General features: G+C 41.8%; 1 protein-coding gene across 11 annotated transcripts in view; it reads left to right on the top strand.

Annotated features, from left to right (window-relative positions):
• The window catches only part of LOC144763479 (E3 ubiquitin-protein ligase PHF7-like), a 1,848,469-nt gene that overhangs the window by 1,421,004 nt on the left and 411,046 nt on the right, over positions 1-16,419 (top strand). For all 11 annotated transcript variants that reach the window (XM_078649109.1, XM_078649099.1, XM_078649102.1 and 8 more), the window contains one exon: positions 1,359-1,475. In XM_078649109.1, the coding sequence (XP_078505235.1) occupies positions 1,359-1,475 (117 nt within the window). The remainder of the gene's footprint in view (positions 1-1,358; positions 1,476-16,419) is intronic.

Here is a 16,419-nt window from a genome sequence, read left to right as displayed (position 1 = left end):
TCTTTAGCATGCTCATGGCCAGTCCCCCCTTGATCAGGACAAAACTCTAAATCGCTAAGAACATCATCTTCTCATAGAAGCGCAATCTGCCCCCTTCACTCAAGAGCAGTTAGCAACTCACACGCTCCTACCATTTCCACTCATAACCAAGCACGGAGACACTGAAAGTTTGCTACTTCTCTCATGGAAATACCTCAACACCAAACTTGAGGAATTTGCTCAAGTTTGTAAGACTATTTTCCTGGAACGTGGCAGGTCTTGAGAATCTCTTAACAGAGTCGGATGCTACTTCCTTTTTGACTTCCCAGGAATTATGGAATGATGTGGAAACCCCACTTGGAGGATATTACGAGTTTTTCTCTCCTGACTCCAGACATTCTACCAAGAGTCATGCACTGGGTGGCATGTCTGACTTTTTATCTGCCTACTGGGAATCAGCGGCTCTTTGTAGAATTGTTACCTGTGATGCACTCAATCATGCTATGACCTGATGAATTACCTGATATCTGAAATTAGGAGCTCCTCCACCTTTTTACTTTTTGCTTGAGGCTGCCGGATGAATGTACACATTTAACAATAATAGTTTGCCCATTGAGGAGTTCTGGTTCCAATTCTTAACTACCACACATTAAAAGTTATGTCCAGTGTCATATGCAAAGGCGTCAGTGCGGAGCTGCATGGTGCCAGCTACCTGCATGCAGAGGTACTGCTGAAAAGTTTCCAGATCCAGTCTCATGTCTGGGAATTATTCAGAAGGTGAGGAGTCTGTGGCTAGATAGAATCTCTACAAGGGAGAGTGTTACCGTAGGTAAGTAACTTGTTCAAACTTGAAATCCTTTGAGAAATCCAGTGCTGGAGAAGTTAACGTTACTTGCGTGTAGCTGCAGTTCTTTAACACCCAGTACTGATACTTTTCACAGATTCAAATGTAATCTCCCTCCTCCCATTCTGACGCATTATTGTTGTCTTCTCTTTCTGTATGTGCTTTGAAAATCTGAGCAATTGAGCATCTGAGAGAGAGAGAAAGTGGAGCTCTATGTCTCTTCATCTCATTTAATAGAATTTGAGTCTGCAAATTAGGTAGATAGCCAGTATGTAGTATATGGCTGTTTAAATGTCATTTGATGGTATATGCACATAACTGTTCAAACACTGATTAAAGAGGATTCACAGCCTGATAACAAGAAATACCTCAAGCTAGTGCATTTATGTAAGGTACAAATGCAGGAGCGAGGTAAGTTGCTGTTTTACTTGACTTACAGTACCACTTTTGTTTGTAGGCACTTTATGCTTCAATATTTGTTTAATTGAAAAACTACTTTGAAACTGTCACCATGAACAATATTGATTGCCTCTAGAGATGCAGCATGGGAACTTGAAGAGAATGCCTACAGTGAGCTATATGAAGTACGAAAAGAATGTGATGTAGCTACGTGTCTGTGTAAAAGAGGAAGAAAATATTATAATCCATCAAGGTAACACATGATATCATCGTTTTCAAGACATTTATTTCATTGCTTTTGTACTTGCATGTCTTCTTTACTCTCCCTCTTCCTTTGGTGAAATATGGAGCAGAAACATGCCTGGCATGAAATTTAAATACAACGTGTTGTGAATAAAATTGCCGTGATATCCCTATATAGATACTGCTTCAATATGAGATTCCAGTTTGAAAGATTTCAATGTGCCCACTTTTAAAGTCTGGACCAAGTTGCGTGATACCACCTGTTTATTTTCTTCCCGACATGGTGTGATAAGTTGATATTTCCAAAGTGACTTACTTGATCAGGTCGCAAATTAGAATCAAAATGTGTCACGGCACATTTAACATATAATCCTGAAGCACAATGTTGTGTCAGAAAAAGTGATCTAAAAGGTGCTTGTCATCTGTGCAAAGCATGCAGAAGCACGCATAATTTGTGTGGGATACTTTTGCAGTACACTGTGGCACATTTCACTTGAGCAGTGATACACACAGCGAGTATCCATATAAGGTAGTGATGGAGAGGTCATAGCCGTTTCCTGCACCTTGAATGTTCAGGTTTTTGTTGATCTTTATGGTAAATAGGCCAGAGATAGTTCTAGTTGTGCTGGTTTGTGCGGCAGCATAGTCGAGAGAAAGAGCATGATATTTTTTCATCAACATAAATAAGCACAAGAAGACAAAGCAGTGTCTTTATTGGTTTTGGCTAGTGGAAGGAGCAAGAGCACTAAGGGCCTCATTTATGAAAGCTGTTGCATTGCTGAGACAAAACAGCTATGCAACCGTTTTAACTGCACCCTCTTTGCGACACGATGGAAGTGCCCTATTTAATGTACGGCGCTCCATGTTGCGAGGAAAGAGATACATCAGGAATCCTGACATATCTACGCAAAAGTCACCCATTGCTTGAGTTGTGTCGCAAGCATGACGCAACTCCAGCAACGCGTTGGAAGGCCTATCCTTAATGCACTGTGTTACAATTACGCCTGCCATGAGGCAGGCGTAAGGTTTTGGGCTATTGGTGTCATAGAAGTGGCGCACTGAAATCTTATAGATTTCAGTGCACCACTCCTACGAGGCTTTTATGCGGGGGAACGCCCACCTTGCATACATTATACTGGCGCAGGAATAATGTGGCGCAGGGGTTTACAAAGTGACGCATCTGCCTAGATGCATCACTTTGTAAATAAGGCGCAACGGTCACATTTCTTACGCCACCCGTGTGTCACAAAAAGTGAAGCACCGGCGGCGTAAAAGTGTTGCAAGGGCTCGTAAATAAGCCCCTAAGAGTTCTGGGATGGAGCAGGTGGTGACGTGAATAGGAGAAGTTGGAATACAGATCAAGGGATTATGGGGTGGTCAGCTAAAGAAAGGTGTAAAGGAAAGCACAGGGTAGGTTTTCTTTAGAGTAAAGGGTTGGAAACCTAGTTGGCCACACTTAACTCAAAACAACATGTCTCTCACTAATTCTGCCTTAACAGCAGTAGAACTTCCAGCCCCTTAACAGCATAAACACTTTACCAAGTCCATTGTATGTGAGCAAAACTCTTGCATCACAAAGTATCTGGGTATTCTAAAGTTAGAAACCCATACAACTGAAAGAAGTTGGCGTAAAAACTATTCTGCAGACTTGCTTAAAACCTTCAAAAAATACATAGAGATAGGCCGGAAAGTCTGCAAAAATAGTACCATACTAACCTTATAGCCTATTCTCTCAACACATCTAAGGAGCTATTTTTGTCTTGGAATTCACTAATCCACGTTGTTTCTACTATCCTCCTACTCCTTCGCAACGGTGTGGTGATGTTTTCTATTTCTTCTGGGAAAAAGTGTCCTCTCTTTCCTTGCAAGCATGGATTTAGAAAACCTTATTCGACCAAATGACTCTCTCTTCTTGCTCCATGATATTTTGACTTTTTCTGTCCTCTCGCCACCCAGGAAGTGATTACATTTGTAAATTCTTCTCGCCCACGTACCTCACCTTTGGAGTTATGCTCTATGGAATATATTGGAGCTAAAATGTCCTATGCCTTTACCTAGTTTAATAACTCCTTTGCACCTGATTTGGTCTTAAAGTGTGTAAACATTTCATTGTGCCACTACTTTTGAACAAAACCTGAACTTGATTCCTCGGTTTTGACTAATTTTAGACTAATTTCTGCCCTTCTCTATGTAGACAAACGATTAGAAAGAAAAAAAATTGCCTCCCAACCCCAGAATTTGTGGAGACCACTAATTGTCTGAGCTCTGCTTGAGCAAATTCTGACCTTATTGAAGCACATAACTCACTGTCTTGTCTATGCTGCATGATCTTCCCTAGGTAGCTCATGGTGCAACGCACCAGCTTGGATTTAATTCCATTAGGTCTGTTTGACACCAATGATCATCACCCCCCCTATAGAGATTCCCTGACGTTGGTTGTAGAGGCAAAGTGCTAGAATAGGTTTATTCATTTTTGTTGAACATATTGCAAAGTTTTGTCTTGTTGCAATTTTCTTAATCTTCACTTCACCTTAAATGGGGCATTCATCAAGGGGCCATCCTCTCAGCACTATTTTTTATTATCTATATGCAAAATCTTTCATCCTTGCTGCACTCTTTTGGTATCCGGTTCTGTAGTTTTACTGCTAGTACTAGCTGCTACTCAACCTGAAACAGAAGAATTCCTTCATCTTGCATTTTACTTTCATTTTGCCCGCTATACGCTGGTGGATGTCAGCTAATTTTTCTAGATATAAACCCATACACAACAGTGGTGTTTTTCCACTTTAAGGCGCATTCACTTGCTTCTAATTCAGAAACGCATTGCTTTAAAATCCTGAACTATTGTTTATTAAGTGGTTTCATCTACTCTTCTTTTTAAGCCTCCAAATCTAGCTTGTACACTTGCTAATGCTCTTTAAGATCTGCGAGTCAATTTGTTTAACAAATTCAGTTACATGCAAAGTCCGCACTGGAGATTAATCTTTCGTTGTTCCTACTGTGCTTGGAAGCACACTTTCCCATCAGCTTCAATCTTAACTCTCCCTTACCATAGCCAGGAAACAGTTAAAATCTAGTTAGTCAACCATTTTTTTTTACTGTATCTGCCTATTACATATGGTTTGCTGTTTCTAGTGTCAGGAAGCTTCGTTGACAGTGTATTTATTATTAACACAAAGTATAGCTGTGCTAGGTCTCTGTCAGTTAAGATGACCGTATACTTAAGCCAGTGGAGCTGGAGGGAAACTGTTAACAAGGTGTTTTTGAGATTTGTTTTTGAGATTTGTTGTGGGAAATAGCAATAATGATGAAGACCAATAGTAGTTCAGGCTCAATGAAAAACTTGCAATTGTTTGAGTAAATGAAAGTGTAATCTAGAATGGTTGTCTTTAGGAAGGTATGGGAGGGTGGAGTTAGGGGGTTGGCACAGGCGCAAGTTGGAAGGAGGAGGGTAAAGGAGTATTAAAGTGGAGAAGTAGAGGTATATTAGGTGGGAGTGATGCAGACGCGTGGATTGGATTGGGTAGGACAGTATGAGAGGAGATGGGTGGGTAGAGAGAGGAGTTCTAGGTGAACCCTTGAAAATCACCTGAGTAGACTTGTTCTTTTAAGGAATGTGACAGTGCATTTGGGGTAATTCTTAAATGGTTCTTTTTCTACTTGAAAATGAGAATTTATTTATACATATAAAATACAGGATACAATAAGGTTAGATAAAATGATAAGGCAATAAATAAATAAAAGGAAGGAAAAGGGGGAGAAGAAAAAGAGAGGAATACATAACAATCACATATTTCTAATTTAACACAACCTCTTTTCTACAATTACTATTTTCTATAAAAAAAAACAGCATAGAGGAAGAAGTTAAATTAAAATTGAATGGTACTGGTATGAAATACAATAATAAACATGTTCATTGGGGTTTAGGTACCTCTTGAAGTCGGGGATTATGAAGGTGTAATGTATTTGCCGATAAATCTAGGAAGCGAGTGATGGGTGGCCAAAGAAAATCTCTTTTAATAGAAAGGAAAAGGGAGTGAACATATGCTCTATCTAATCTGTGGTTATAACAAACTCCATACCATCAAGCGCGGTAAGAAATAGTAGTAGCTTACTTCCATTCCCTGGCAATATGCTGGAAAGCAACTGCAAGAAGCAAATCTGGTATATAAAAATTACTAGAATGAGGGACCCAGTCTTCAGAAGCCCTACCCAGAAAAATATTGATAAATGTAAAAAGGATTTGTGTATGAGAAATATAATTGATTTGTTGCCAGACTTGTGTCCAAAAAGCGTGAATATGAGAACAATCAAATAACATGTTTTTAAATCTCCTGAAATTGTATTACAAGACCAACAAGAGGGAGAAAAGGTAGGATTTATTTTATGTAAGGAAGCAGGAGTAAACAAGAGTCTATTGTAAATAAAAAATAATGTTTGGTGAAGAAGGTTTCCTTATTTTAGTCCAAATCTTGTTTTAAACTGAAGTAGAATTTAAATTTGGAGATCATCTTCCCAAGAAAGTTCCACCTTCGTTTTATTTTGAATAACTGGAATGGAGGTTAAATGTTTGTACAATTGAGAAGCAGAGGGGGGAAGAGACAAAACCGCAAGAGTACTAGGAGGTGAAGAGGAAGAAGTAGGAGTATGAGCAAAGCGGTTGTAGGTTGATTGAACCAATGGAATTAAAGATGCATATTTAGATGGATAAGAAACAGTTAAAGAAAAACGTGCTTGAGCAACTATAAAAGATATAAACGTATTACCTTGAAAAAGTTGATGAACCCAAAAGAGCCGTTTAACATGCCAGACATTCCAAAAAAAAATCGTATTAATTTTAAGTTACTTTTTTTTTTTTAAACTTCTTTTTTTGGGTTTTTCATGTTCATACAACCAACAGCAGAAGCATCATCATATACATATGTTAGTACAGTTTGATCGTGATTGCATTCAAAAGATAGAGGGGCATATTAGAAAGGGCGATATCGCCGCTTTAGCTGGACTTTTTCCCGCTAAAGCGGCGATATTTTTATCGCCCTATTAGCAAGCTGTCACTAACAGCAGTTAGCAACAGCTTGTAGGCGATAGCTACAAGTTTGGGGCCCGCTTTGCATGTCAGCGATATTTATCGCTAATGACATGGGGCGTACCCAACCTGTTAGTGACTTAAAGCAGTCGCTAACACAGCTATCGCCTATTAGCAAGGCAAGCGAAGCGATAAAAAAATCACGCTAAGCGAGATTATCGCTAGAACCTAACGCCTAAACAAACCATGACTTAACCTGTATATCCAATGGGAGGTGAATATTCAGGTTAAGTCCCCATTAGCGTTAATGCCTGAATATTGCTGGATTTCCAGCGATATTCACGCATTGAGCCGGCATTGCCGGATATTTTATCGCTTTACAGATAAACGGTGCTAATAGCACGTTATCTCTGCGATAATATACGGCGATAGGCGGCGATAAAAAAATGCGCTAAGCGCATTTAGTGATAATTAACGCTATTTGTTGCTAATATGCCCCACATAGCTTTAGGGTTCTGTATACAACTGAACAGTTTACATCAATGTGTCGGCAAATAATCAAGAGACGTTTGTGCATGTTGCAGTTTAACATACATATTCTAATTTCCAGCATTCTCAGACATCACGGCAGGTCCACATTGTACCTCGCAATCATAATAGAATGGCCCATGCTAACATCTAACTCGCATAGTACTCCAATGCACATGATGCTCTGCCATTAACTCGTCAATTTCTCCCATAATAACATTGATGGAGCAGTCCTGCTGTGCAACCATTATACAAAATACAAAACATACTCCACCCTGTCACCCCTCCACCCACTGAAGCAGCCCCAACTTGCCAGTACTAGTCTCCCGCCCATCCCTCCCCTTCCTCAAACCAACCAAAAACATAAACAGCCCCGTAGTCCCTGCAAACAACATGCAGTGAATAATCCTGGGGGAATTCCCTTCGGGGCCATTTCTAGGTGGCAACACAGAGCCCCTCCGCCCAGAGAGCGCTCCGAAGCTGGAACGCCTGGGCTCTGGGGGGGCAGAGGGTGCCCAGCGTTAGCAGATATAGCTCAATGAGCATGTTATAAAACATCTTGTGCGTTCCTTAACGCTTAAGCTATCCCCCAACCTACTGCATTTCCAAAGTCATATTGTTACTGGGTAGTGACGGTGAAGACTTGTTTCATTGTGAATCATCTTCTGCCCCTGTCGACACGGATTGCTGCGATGCTGCCATGCCGCCGTCGTTCGATTTGTGCGCTTTACGCGCTTGAGGAACTCCTCCACCTGTTGCGGCTTGGTGAAAAACCCTGTTTACCCTGGTGCGTAACCCTAAGACACGCCGGGTACAATAGTGCGTAATCGATTTGTGCATTCCTCAACTTGTTTTTAACATACAGAAACTTACGGCGCTCCTCTTGCACTATAGGCGTGAAATCCGGGTAAATGGAAAATGTGTTCCCTTCGTATGACAGCGTCTGCTTACTTCGTGCTGCACGCAAGGCCACATCAGGGTCCCTATAGTTCAAAAACCTCGCTATTATGGGCCGCGGAGTGCCTCCTGGGGGTCGATGCGGTCCATGGGATCTATGGGCCCATTTTGCTATAAATTGATTTGAAAATGATTCAGCTCCTATCGCAGCCAACAGCATTTTTTCAATGTATTCCTCCATTCGTCCCGTATTTGTTGACTCTGGAATTCCAATCACGCAAATGTTATTGCGCCTACTGCGCGCTTCCAAGTCTTCATTCTTTGCGGCGATTATTTTTAGCAATTTGTCTATGTGGGCGATCTGTCCATGTGGGCGATCTGCGTAGTATTGCTGGATGTCGAATCCTCTGTGTCCGAGATGCACCTCTCCGTTTCCTTTATTTGATCCTCATGCCCCTCTAACTTGTGTGCTATGGCATCCATACGAGATGACATACAATCAACTTTATCCACAAAAGTGGCAAAACCTTGCCTGACCTCCAGTAGGATGCTCTGCACATCAGCAGCTTGTGTTATAGTACTGCTCTGAGCCTCCCCCCCTCCATTCAGGTCCCGATCATCTAGCGCGCTGCATGCACCCTTTATCGCAGCTTCAAAATTCAGCTTTGGCTGCCTAGTGTCTGGTTTCCCCATTATGTCAGAATGGTGGGGGGGCACAGCCAGCCGTGTCCTTGCCTGCGCACCACCCGACTAGCAGCAGTGCGGGTCAACCATGCCCGCGTCAGTTATCAATCTCTGAAGGACCAATGTTGGGTCTAGGAGTGCCACTCAGCCGATAGCGCACAGCTTCCCTCTGCACCTATTTACCGCCTAGGCCATGCAGGTCAAGAGGGGGGCTCCAACAGTGCCTCCAGAGCAGGTCCCTTAAGTGCAGTGGAGAACAGCAGTTTCGGCCACAGGTCCCCACACACAGTAGCATCCAGTATCACAAGCAAATAGAGCAGCAACACAACAATGTTATGTCAGTCATTTGGGATGCCTGGTGTCAAGCAAACGCCCTGTTCCCCCAAGTTGCAAAGTCTAGGCACCAGCCACAGTAGATCACCTGGAGAATGCCGCCTTGACTGCCACAATGAAAAGCGGCGCGCAGGGCCATCAAGTGTTCTTCCCGCCTCCCTACTTCACAACATGGCTTCCTGCAGCAGTCTGATGGGAAAATGGCATCAGTCCTGGTGCTCCAGCAGTGCCCAGACTCTCAGTGGACTGGAGACGCGCTAACTGAAAATCGGACCCGCTCCTCCCCTCAACTGGGGTCGCCGGCGGCTGTCAGCTCCCACAGCGTATTTCAGTCCTGTGATCGGGCTGCAAAAGGGGGGGGCCGCGGCAACGCTCACAATTCTTGCAGCCTATTCGGCCCCCCACAGGCCAGCCTGCCCGCGCTCGAATCTGCCGCGTTGTTGTCTCCCCGCGCCAGTGGGTCACCAGGGCGGTGATGGTCCTCCCGTATTTTACCGGGTGCAAGCTCCGTAGTTGTACACCAGCGGAAAGGGCGCTCTCCCGCCGTCGCAGAAGCAGCGGGATCGTAGCTGCGCACAATATTTCCCACCTCACATCGTCCGAGCCGTTGCCCAGCTCTTGTAGCGCTGTCCACCTCCTGCCGCTGCTTTACACTTCCCCTCTCCGCCAAATGCTGCACACTCTTGGCCCCCAGATAGGACTCAGGGATGACGCTCCTACCACCGCCGCGCGTCCCGTGCCACTCGGCCCAGACGTCTCCAACGCAGCAGTGGTCTCAGTTAGGCGCAGTGACCACGTCAGCCCTCCATGCAGATTCTCACAGTGCCCTGGCCGGAACTTCCGTGGGCCAGATCAGGAGCAAAGTAAGTCCAATCGTCCTGGTTTTTTCAGCGAGTATGTTGGGGGGTTAGTTCTTCCAGGTGGTTGCCTTGGAGGCACTGGATGTGTCATTAGGCAGGATAAATTCCAGGATAAAAACGCCGGGCTGCAGGAGCCTCACGCATGTGCGGCCATCTTGCGTGTGGGCCACCTAGCACCCCGTATTAATTTTAAGATACTTGTTGTACCATATTGAGAATTGAAAAAATTGATCTTTAGCAGAAAGATGAGCTATAAAAATAGGATGAAGAACTTTACAAGTATTATTAAAAATAGGAAGGAAAAGTGACAAAAGTCTATTTGCAAAGGATAATACTTCTTGAAAGCAGAATGGTTGAAGGAAAGATTTTTCAATAGTAGTCCATAACGGTAAGAATGATTCTTCATCTTCTTGTTGTAAGAAAGAGGATTGTTTAATAGAAAAAGCTGGTTGATAATTTTGAAAGTCTGTAAAATTAACTCCCCCACAAATGTTTAAGACTTTTGCATTTACGAAGAGACATGCAAAGTTTTTAGTTATTCCATAAGAATTTGGATAAAATGGAGTAAAGAATTTTAAAGTAAGAGTTGGAAATGTTTATAGGAATATTAGCGATATAAAAAAGTACTATAGGAACGAGCATCCTTTTTATTGCATCAAGACGGCCCCACCAGGATAGAAACAGGGGATTTCATCTGGATGTAGAATACCTCCATTTTTTGTGTAGTTCTTTCAAATATAATAGCACAGAATCTTTGATAGAAGATTTAAACAACAAACCCAGATATTTGATTTTATCTGAGTTCTAACGAAAGCCAGAAGTAATATAATCTGCAGAAAAACATAATGTATTATAACTGAAGTACTTCACATTTAACAACATTTAATGTGTTACCAGACACAGAGGCAAATAGATTTACTTTGAATAGAAAAGTTGGTAGAGAGGTCTGGGGTTGTGAGAGAAAGCGCAAAATGTAATCGGCATAAACAGAGACTTTTAATTGGCTAATGCTATATTGAAAACCTGTGATCTGAGAGTTCAAACAAATTTTAATCAAGAAAGGTTCAAAAGTGAGAATAAATAAAAGGGGAGATAGAGGATAACCATGTCTAACCCCACGATGTTAAGAAAAGGATGGTGAAATAAGACCATTAGCCAATATGGAAGAGGCAGACGAAGAGTATTATATAGAAACATAATTTATAAATGTGTTATCATACCGAAACCAGGATAAGGTAGCAAAGATAAAAGGCCACACAAACCGATCAAAAGCCATCTCATCATGTAATGAGATGGCTGCTAAAGATTCCTTATAGGATTTGGATTTGCTAAGGACATTAAAGAATAATCTAGTGTTGTCCGAAATATGTCTGCCTTTAATGAAGCCACATTGTTCCCGTTCTGTCCTTTGAGGTAGGAAAGATTCTAAACGAAGAGCCAAAGTTTTTGCAAACATTTTGTCACCTAAATTAGTGAAAGAAATTAGTCTGTAGCTCTGAAACAGTGTTTGATCTTTACCATCTTTGGGGAGAAGGTATATCAAGGCATCTTGAAAAGAGCCTCTGTTTTTTGGGAACAAATACAAAAGTGAAAGAGTTGATGTAATTTAGGAATAAGAAATTTAGAGAAATGATAAACAAATTAAATCATAAAACCATCAGGTTCTGGGACCTTACCATGTTTAATAGTGAGAATGACAGTAAGAATATCTAGGTCTCGAATATCATCATGTAACACTGAAAACTCTAAATTAGGGGAAAAGGGTGGAGTAATAGAAGATAAATATTGACAAATATCTTCTTTAAGTACAGGGGATTCAGGAGTATAAAGAGATTGAAAAAACTAGGTAAATTCAAGTAATATATCTTCATTTTTATAAACCATATGATTAGTAGGAGCGAGGATGGAATTAATCTTGGTACTTTGTTTTTCCACTCTGAGATAATTAGCTAAAAGTTTCCTGCCTTATTTTGACCTCCATAATATTTAGCAGAAGTTTTGAGTAAAAACACATTGGCTTTTTCTGTGGATAATTTATTACATTTACATTTGGATTTGATAAGTTCATCAAGACAAGTCTTAGAGCTTGTACAGTAGTAAGAATGCTCTAATTGCTTAATTTGTACTGTAAGTAACTTTAAATTATGTAGGGAAGTTTTCTTTCTATGAGATACAAAAGAAATAATAAAGTCCCTGGAGGCTGCCTCTAAAGTATCCCATATGATCTGCGGAGACATGGACATGTTCTCGTTTTCAAGAAAGAAAGTAGCAAAAGTGTCACATTTTTTAGTAAAATTGTAATCTAGAGAGAGGGAGTTATTAAATCTCCATATTCTAGTACCCTGAGTAATTGGAAATTAGGATGGAACAAATATCTGAATGAGTAATATGTTGTGTGAGTGCTTTAGAGAGAAACAAATAGTCTAAATGAGATTGGGAGGAATGTGCAGGGGAAAAGAAAGTATATTCTAAGAGTGTAGGGTTACTTAATCGCCAAGCATCCACTATTGATGAATACTAGATGTGAACTGAGAATGCATATGGGAGGAAGTGAATTTAGATTTAGAATTACAGTCAATAGTGGGTGTCAAAAACCATTTTACAATCACCACCAACTAATAAGTATTTATCTTGAAAGGACATCAATTCAAGTAATATTGCGGGTGAAAAAAGAGTTTCTGGAGCAGTTGGTGCACAGAGATTAAAAAAGATAAATGGGAATCTTGTTAACCGACAAAAAAGCGGAAACCCACCTACCCAGTTTATCAGCATCTTGCCTAAGAACCTGCAAATCAAGGCATTTATGACTTAAAATGGCTACTCCATTACATTTTCCCGTACCTGGAGAGGCAAAAACATGACCAACCCATTGTCTTTCAGGTTTAGACATTGCTTTGCCTGAAACATGTATTTCTTGTAGTAAAACTATATCACAATTCAAATGAGATAAATGAGTTGGTATCCCATGGCGTTTTATAGGAGAGCCTAAACCCTTAACATTCCAAGAACTAACTCTTAAAGCCATTTATATTATTCAAAATAATATAAACAGTGGATGGTAAAAATCACAACAATTGAGAATCAATAACATTGTATAAGCAATAATATTTAACAAAGAAGTTGCAGGACTATACCAGCAAAACTGAATAGCATAGAAAAAGAAATTAGCAGTTATGAAAGAGGAAGAAATAGCAGATGAATATAAAGTTAAATATGGAGATGAAAAAGAATTGAAAGGAAGAAAAATATTTAGTGGAGAAAGAGGAGCACCCGAAATAAGACAGGAAGGGAATACAAGAAAGGAGAAATAGGTACAACAAGGAAAAACATTTGTTCAGAAAACATATGTTTTCTGAACAAATTAACCTACTACGGATAACATGAACAAGATGAGAGAGGTGAAGCCACATAAGGAAGTTGACACAACTTACTAGGTAGCCTATGGCGGATCGGGAGGGAGGACCATCCAACGCAGACTGGGAATCACAAAGATTATGTATGAACAAAATGCACCTAACAAAAAGAGAAAAACATGAAGGATAAATAACACGTAAGGATGCCTAAAAACGAATAACATGCATCGACAACAACCACTAGGAAATTCAGCATATTAGAATCAACACAATTTAGGTAAACACTAGAGAACTTGGAAACATCCACACCTTCTTCTCTGCAATGATCCAAAAATCGTTGTAGTGAAGCAGGATCTTTATAGTTCCGGGCTTTATTCTTATCAGTGACTTTAAAAAGACATGGATCAAAGAGACCAAATCTGACGTTGTGTCTTGGCCTTGAATCCTCAGGGTCGTATGTTGCTATATATGGTCCACCTCCTGATAGCCCCAAGGTCTGAATATATACACAGACTTAGAGTGATCAAGTGGGGGAAGGGAAGGATGGGAACAGCAGGAAAGGAGACCTGTAACGAAAGCAACAGCGTTTTGAGAACACAATACAACAGGATTAGTACACCATTACTCTCCCTATACCCTTTTGTAGTTTCTACCTGTAAAGTAAAATAAGCCTTCTTCCAGACAGGAAAACCACGAAGTACGAAATCAGTATGATGTATGTAAATGAACAAATGAAACAATGTCCATTTCTATTATCAGTATACCTAATTAGCATCTACAACGTCTAAGCGATGTAGCATACCAAAAACATACCAAAAAGGGTTCATAAAGATGCCTGTAACAGGGGAGGAGAGCTGCCTTCCAGGAACGCTCAATCAACCTCTGTTGTGGAATACATAAATAGACAAGCCCAGACAACAGCACAGGTTAATAGAAGAGCGTAGGGGTTGGCTAACTCAAAAGTAATAATACTGGTAATAAAACCCAATTCCTATTCGGTTTTATCGTGGTTCCATAACCCCCAAAGAGTCTCAAGAAGCGTAGTTCCAGTATCCAGAGTAATACACCACAGAGTCAATACGCAACCAAAGACAGTAGTTGTGTCATTATACAAGACATCAGGTAAATAATACAAAAGAAATGCTGTTCTCCCAATAGCTTCTTGGGAACTCGTATAGCAGTCAAAGTTAGTAACAATATTCACAAGAAATAGTATTGTACTAGTTCCACATGTTCACCCTGCATGAGTTGATGAACCAACTCACCAACACAAGAGAACTGTGAAGCTAACGATATTTAGGATAATACGGCAGTCATGCATCCAGTGTGTGGTGCAGGAGTAAACAGAAATACAATCCGGCAGTTGTGCACCCAGCGAGTGTTGCAGGAGTAAACAGAAATATACTTTGCCACCCGCGCTGGAAGCTCGTGTTGCAGAAGTTATTCAATGCAATATTCAGTGCAATTCAAAATAACCTGTTAGGCTAATGCAGGTTTAAACTGAGCAAAGACTTGGAAGTCCAAGCGTAGAGTCCTGCTCGTCCACCCAGACTAGACCAGAACTCTGGCATGCGTAACATCGGGTTGAACAGCAAACAAGAGCAGGAACTCTGAAGACAGGCCACAGTGAAGCACACTTAGCATAAAACTAAAGGATTAGAATAGGTGGTGCACAAGCACCCTTACCAGACCTCTTCTTCATAAACACTAAGCTCCAGGCACGTAGTAAAAGGCACCTGACTGGTGCCCCGGAAGCTCCTTTGTTCTCTGGCTTCCTGGAACGCGGTTGCGTCAGCTACGGCAGATGCTCCTAGGATTCTGGGAAATGTAGTTTATCAGGGATATCCGACTAACACATGTCTCTACAGTGTTCCACAGACACCTCCTCAATGCGATGCGACACGTTGAGACTTCCACGTTCTGGCCTCAGGTCCAAAAATCTTTAATGAAATCTTTAATGAAGTAGAAAATTGCTGCTAAGCATGGGGGAAAATCTCCCTTAAAATCAAGAAAAGCAGACCCAATGCAAATTGGGTAGCATATCAGGAGCCAAATTGCCCCGTTTCTAATGATCGGTGGAGCAGCACATTGAGAGAAAATGGCGGGTGCGAGTCCTGTGAGGAAAAACGCACCAGCCACAACAGATGACAAAAGACGCTCACCGGTGCCAGGAAACAAGAAAAACTTCATCCGGAGTCCTTCACACCAAGGCACTCCCTCTTCACCCGGCCATCTTCTTTGACATCAAGACAAGCCCCCAAAATGGTTCTTTTTAATAATGACATTTTGTTCCAAGTCTGTTTTATTTTGAAACAACTCCCCGGACAGGGGCACAAAAACACAGCGATAAGCCTACAACCTCTTTTCGAGGCTGGCCGCGTACAAAATAGCAATTGGATCATATGTCCTGCCTATAGAAACATATTAACACAGCGCCTTGCCTACAACCCCATCAGGGCTGGCCGCGTGGCGTAAAAACAGCTGTGAGGCCTACTCGGTGCGGATGAAGTCCAGGCGTCAGGACAGTAAGAACAGGTAGTTGTGTAACAAAGCCACTACTCACTTACGACCCAACGGGGGCCAACAAACATGTATGAGAGCGAAAGATAAGTATAGAAAAGGAAGAAAGAGAAAAAGAGGGATAGGAAGCCAGAGGCAGGAAAGGTGTCATGCGAGCTGGGCGTGTGTGTTGCTCTATGGGGGAGGGGGGGAGCCGCCAGTCGGGGGTAGCGCAGGATCTCCCGCATCCTGTAGGATGTCTAAGGGAGAAGTCTGTTGGGGTCAGCGGGAAGGACAGCATCATCAAAAACGTGTAAATTCCGAAGTCTAGTTGGCATGTATCGTGCGTGTTCTATTGAACAAAGGTAACGCACCAAGGGCTTCCAAACTGTCCCAAAGCGAGTGTCGCGCATTTGTATTCGTGCAGTGAGAAGCTCCAAAGCTAAAACATGCCAGAGCTGCACGAACCAAGAGGCTATGGGGGGTGCTTTAGTCTTTTTCCAGTACAAGGCTATAAGCTGTTTGGCCGCTCCCAGCATTTGGAGCGTCAAAACCCAATCACTGCGGGTAAGTGCCTTGAGGTCCAGGGGCCGAATGCGAAGTAGGATTGTGCTTATGGCTTCAGGTAAGGGGAACACCAACACCCGCCTAATGTGGCTGAGGACCTCCTTCCAAAATACAGTCAAGAGCGGACACGACCACCATATGTGTAAAAAATCCCCTGTTGCAGACCGACACCTCCAGCACAATAAGGAAACTTTGGGGGACATCTTA

Source organism: Lissotriton helveticus, chromosome 6, assembly GCF_964261635.1.
Source record: "Lissotriton helveticus chromosome 6, aLisHel1.1, whole genome shotgun sequence".
NCBI classification, from domain to species: Eukaryota; Metazoa; Chordata; class Amphibia; order Caudata; family Salamandridae; genus Lissotriton; species Lissotriton helveticus.
The sequence above is the reverse complement of the archived record's forward strand: the minus strand, read 5'-3'. Positions and strand labels throughout refer to the sequence as shown.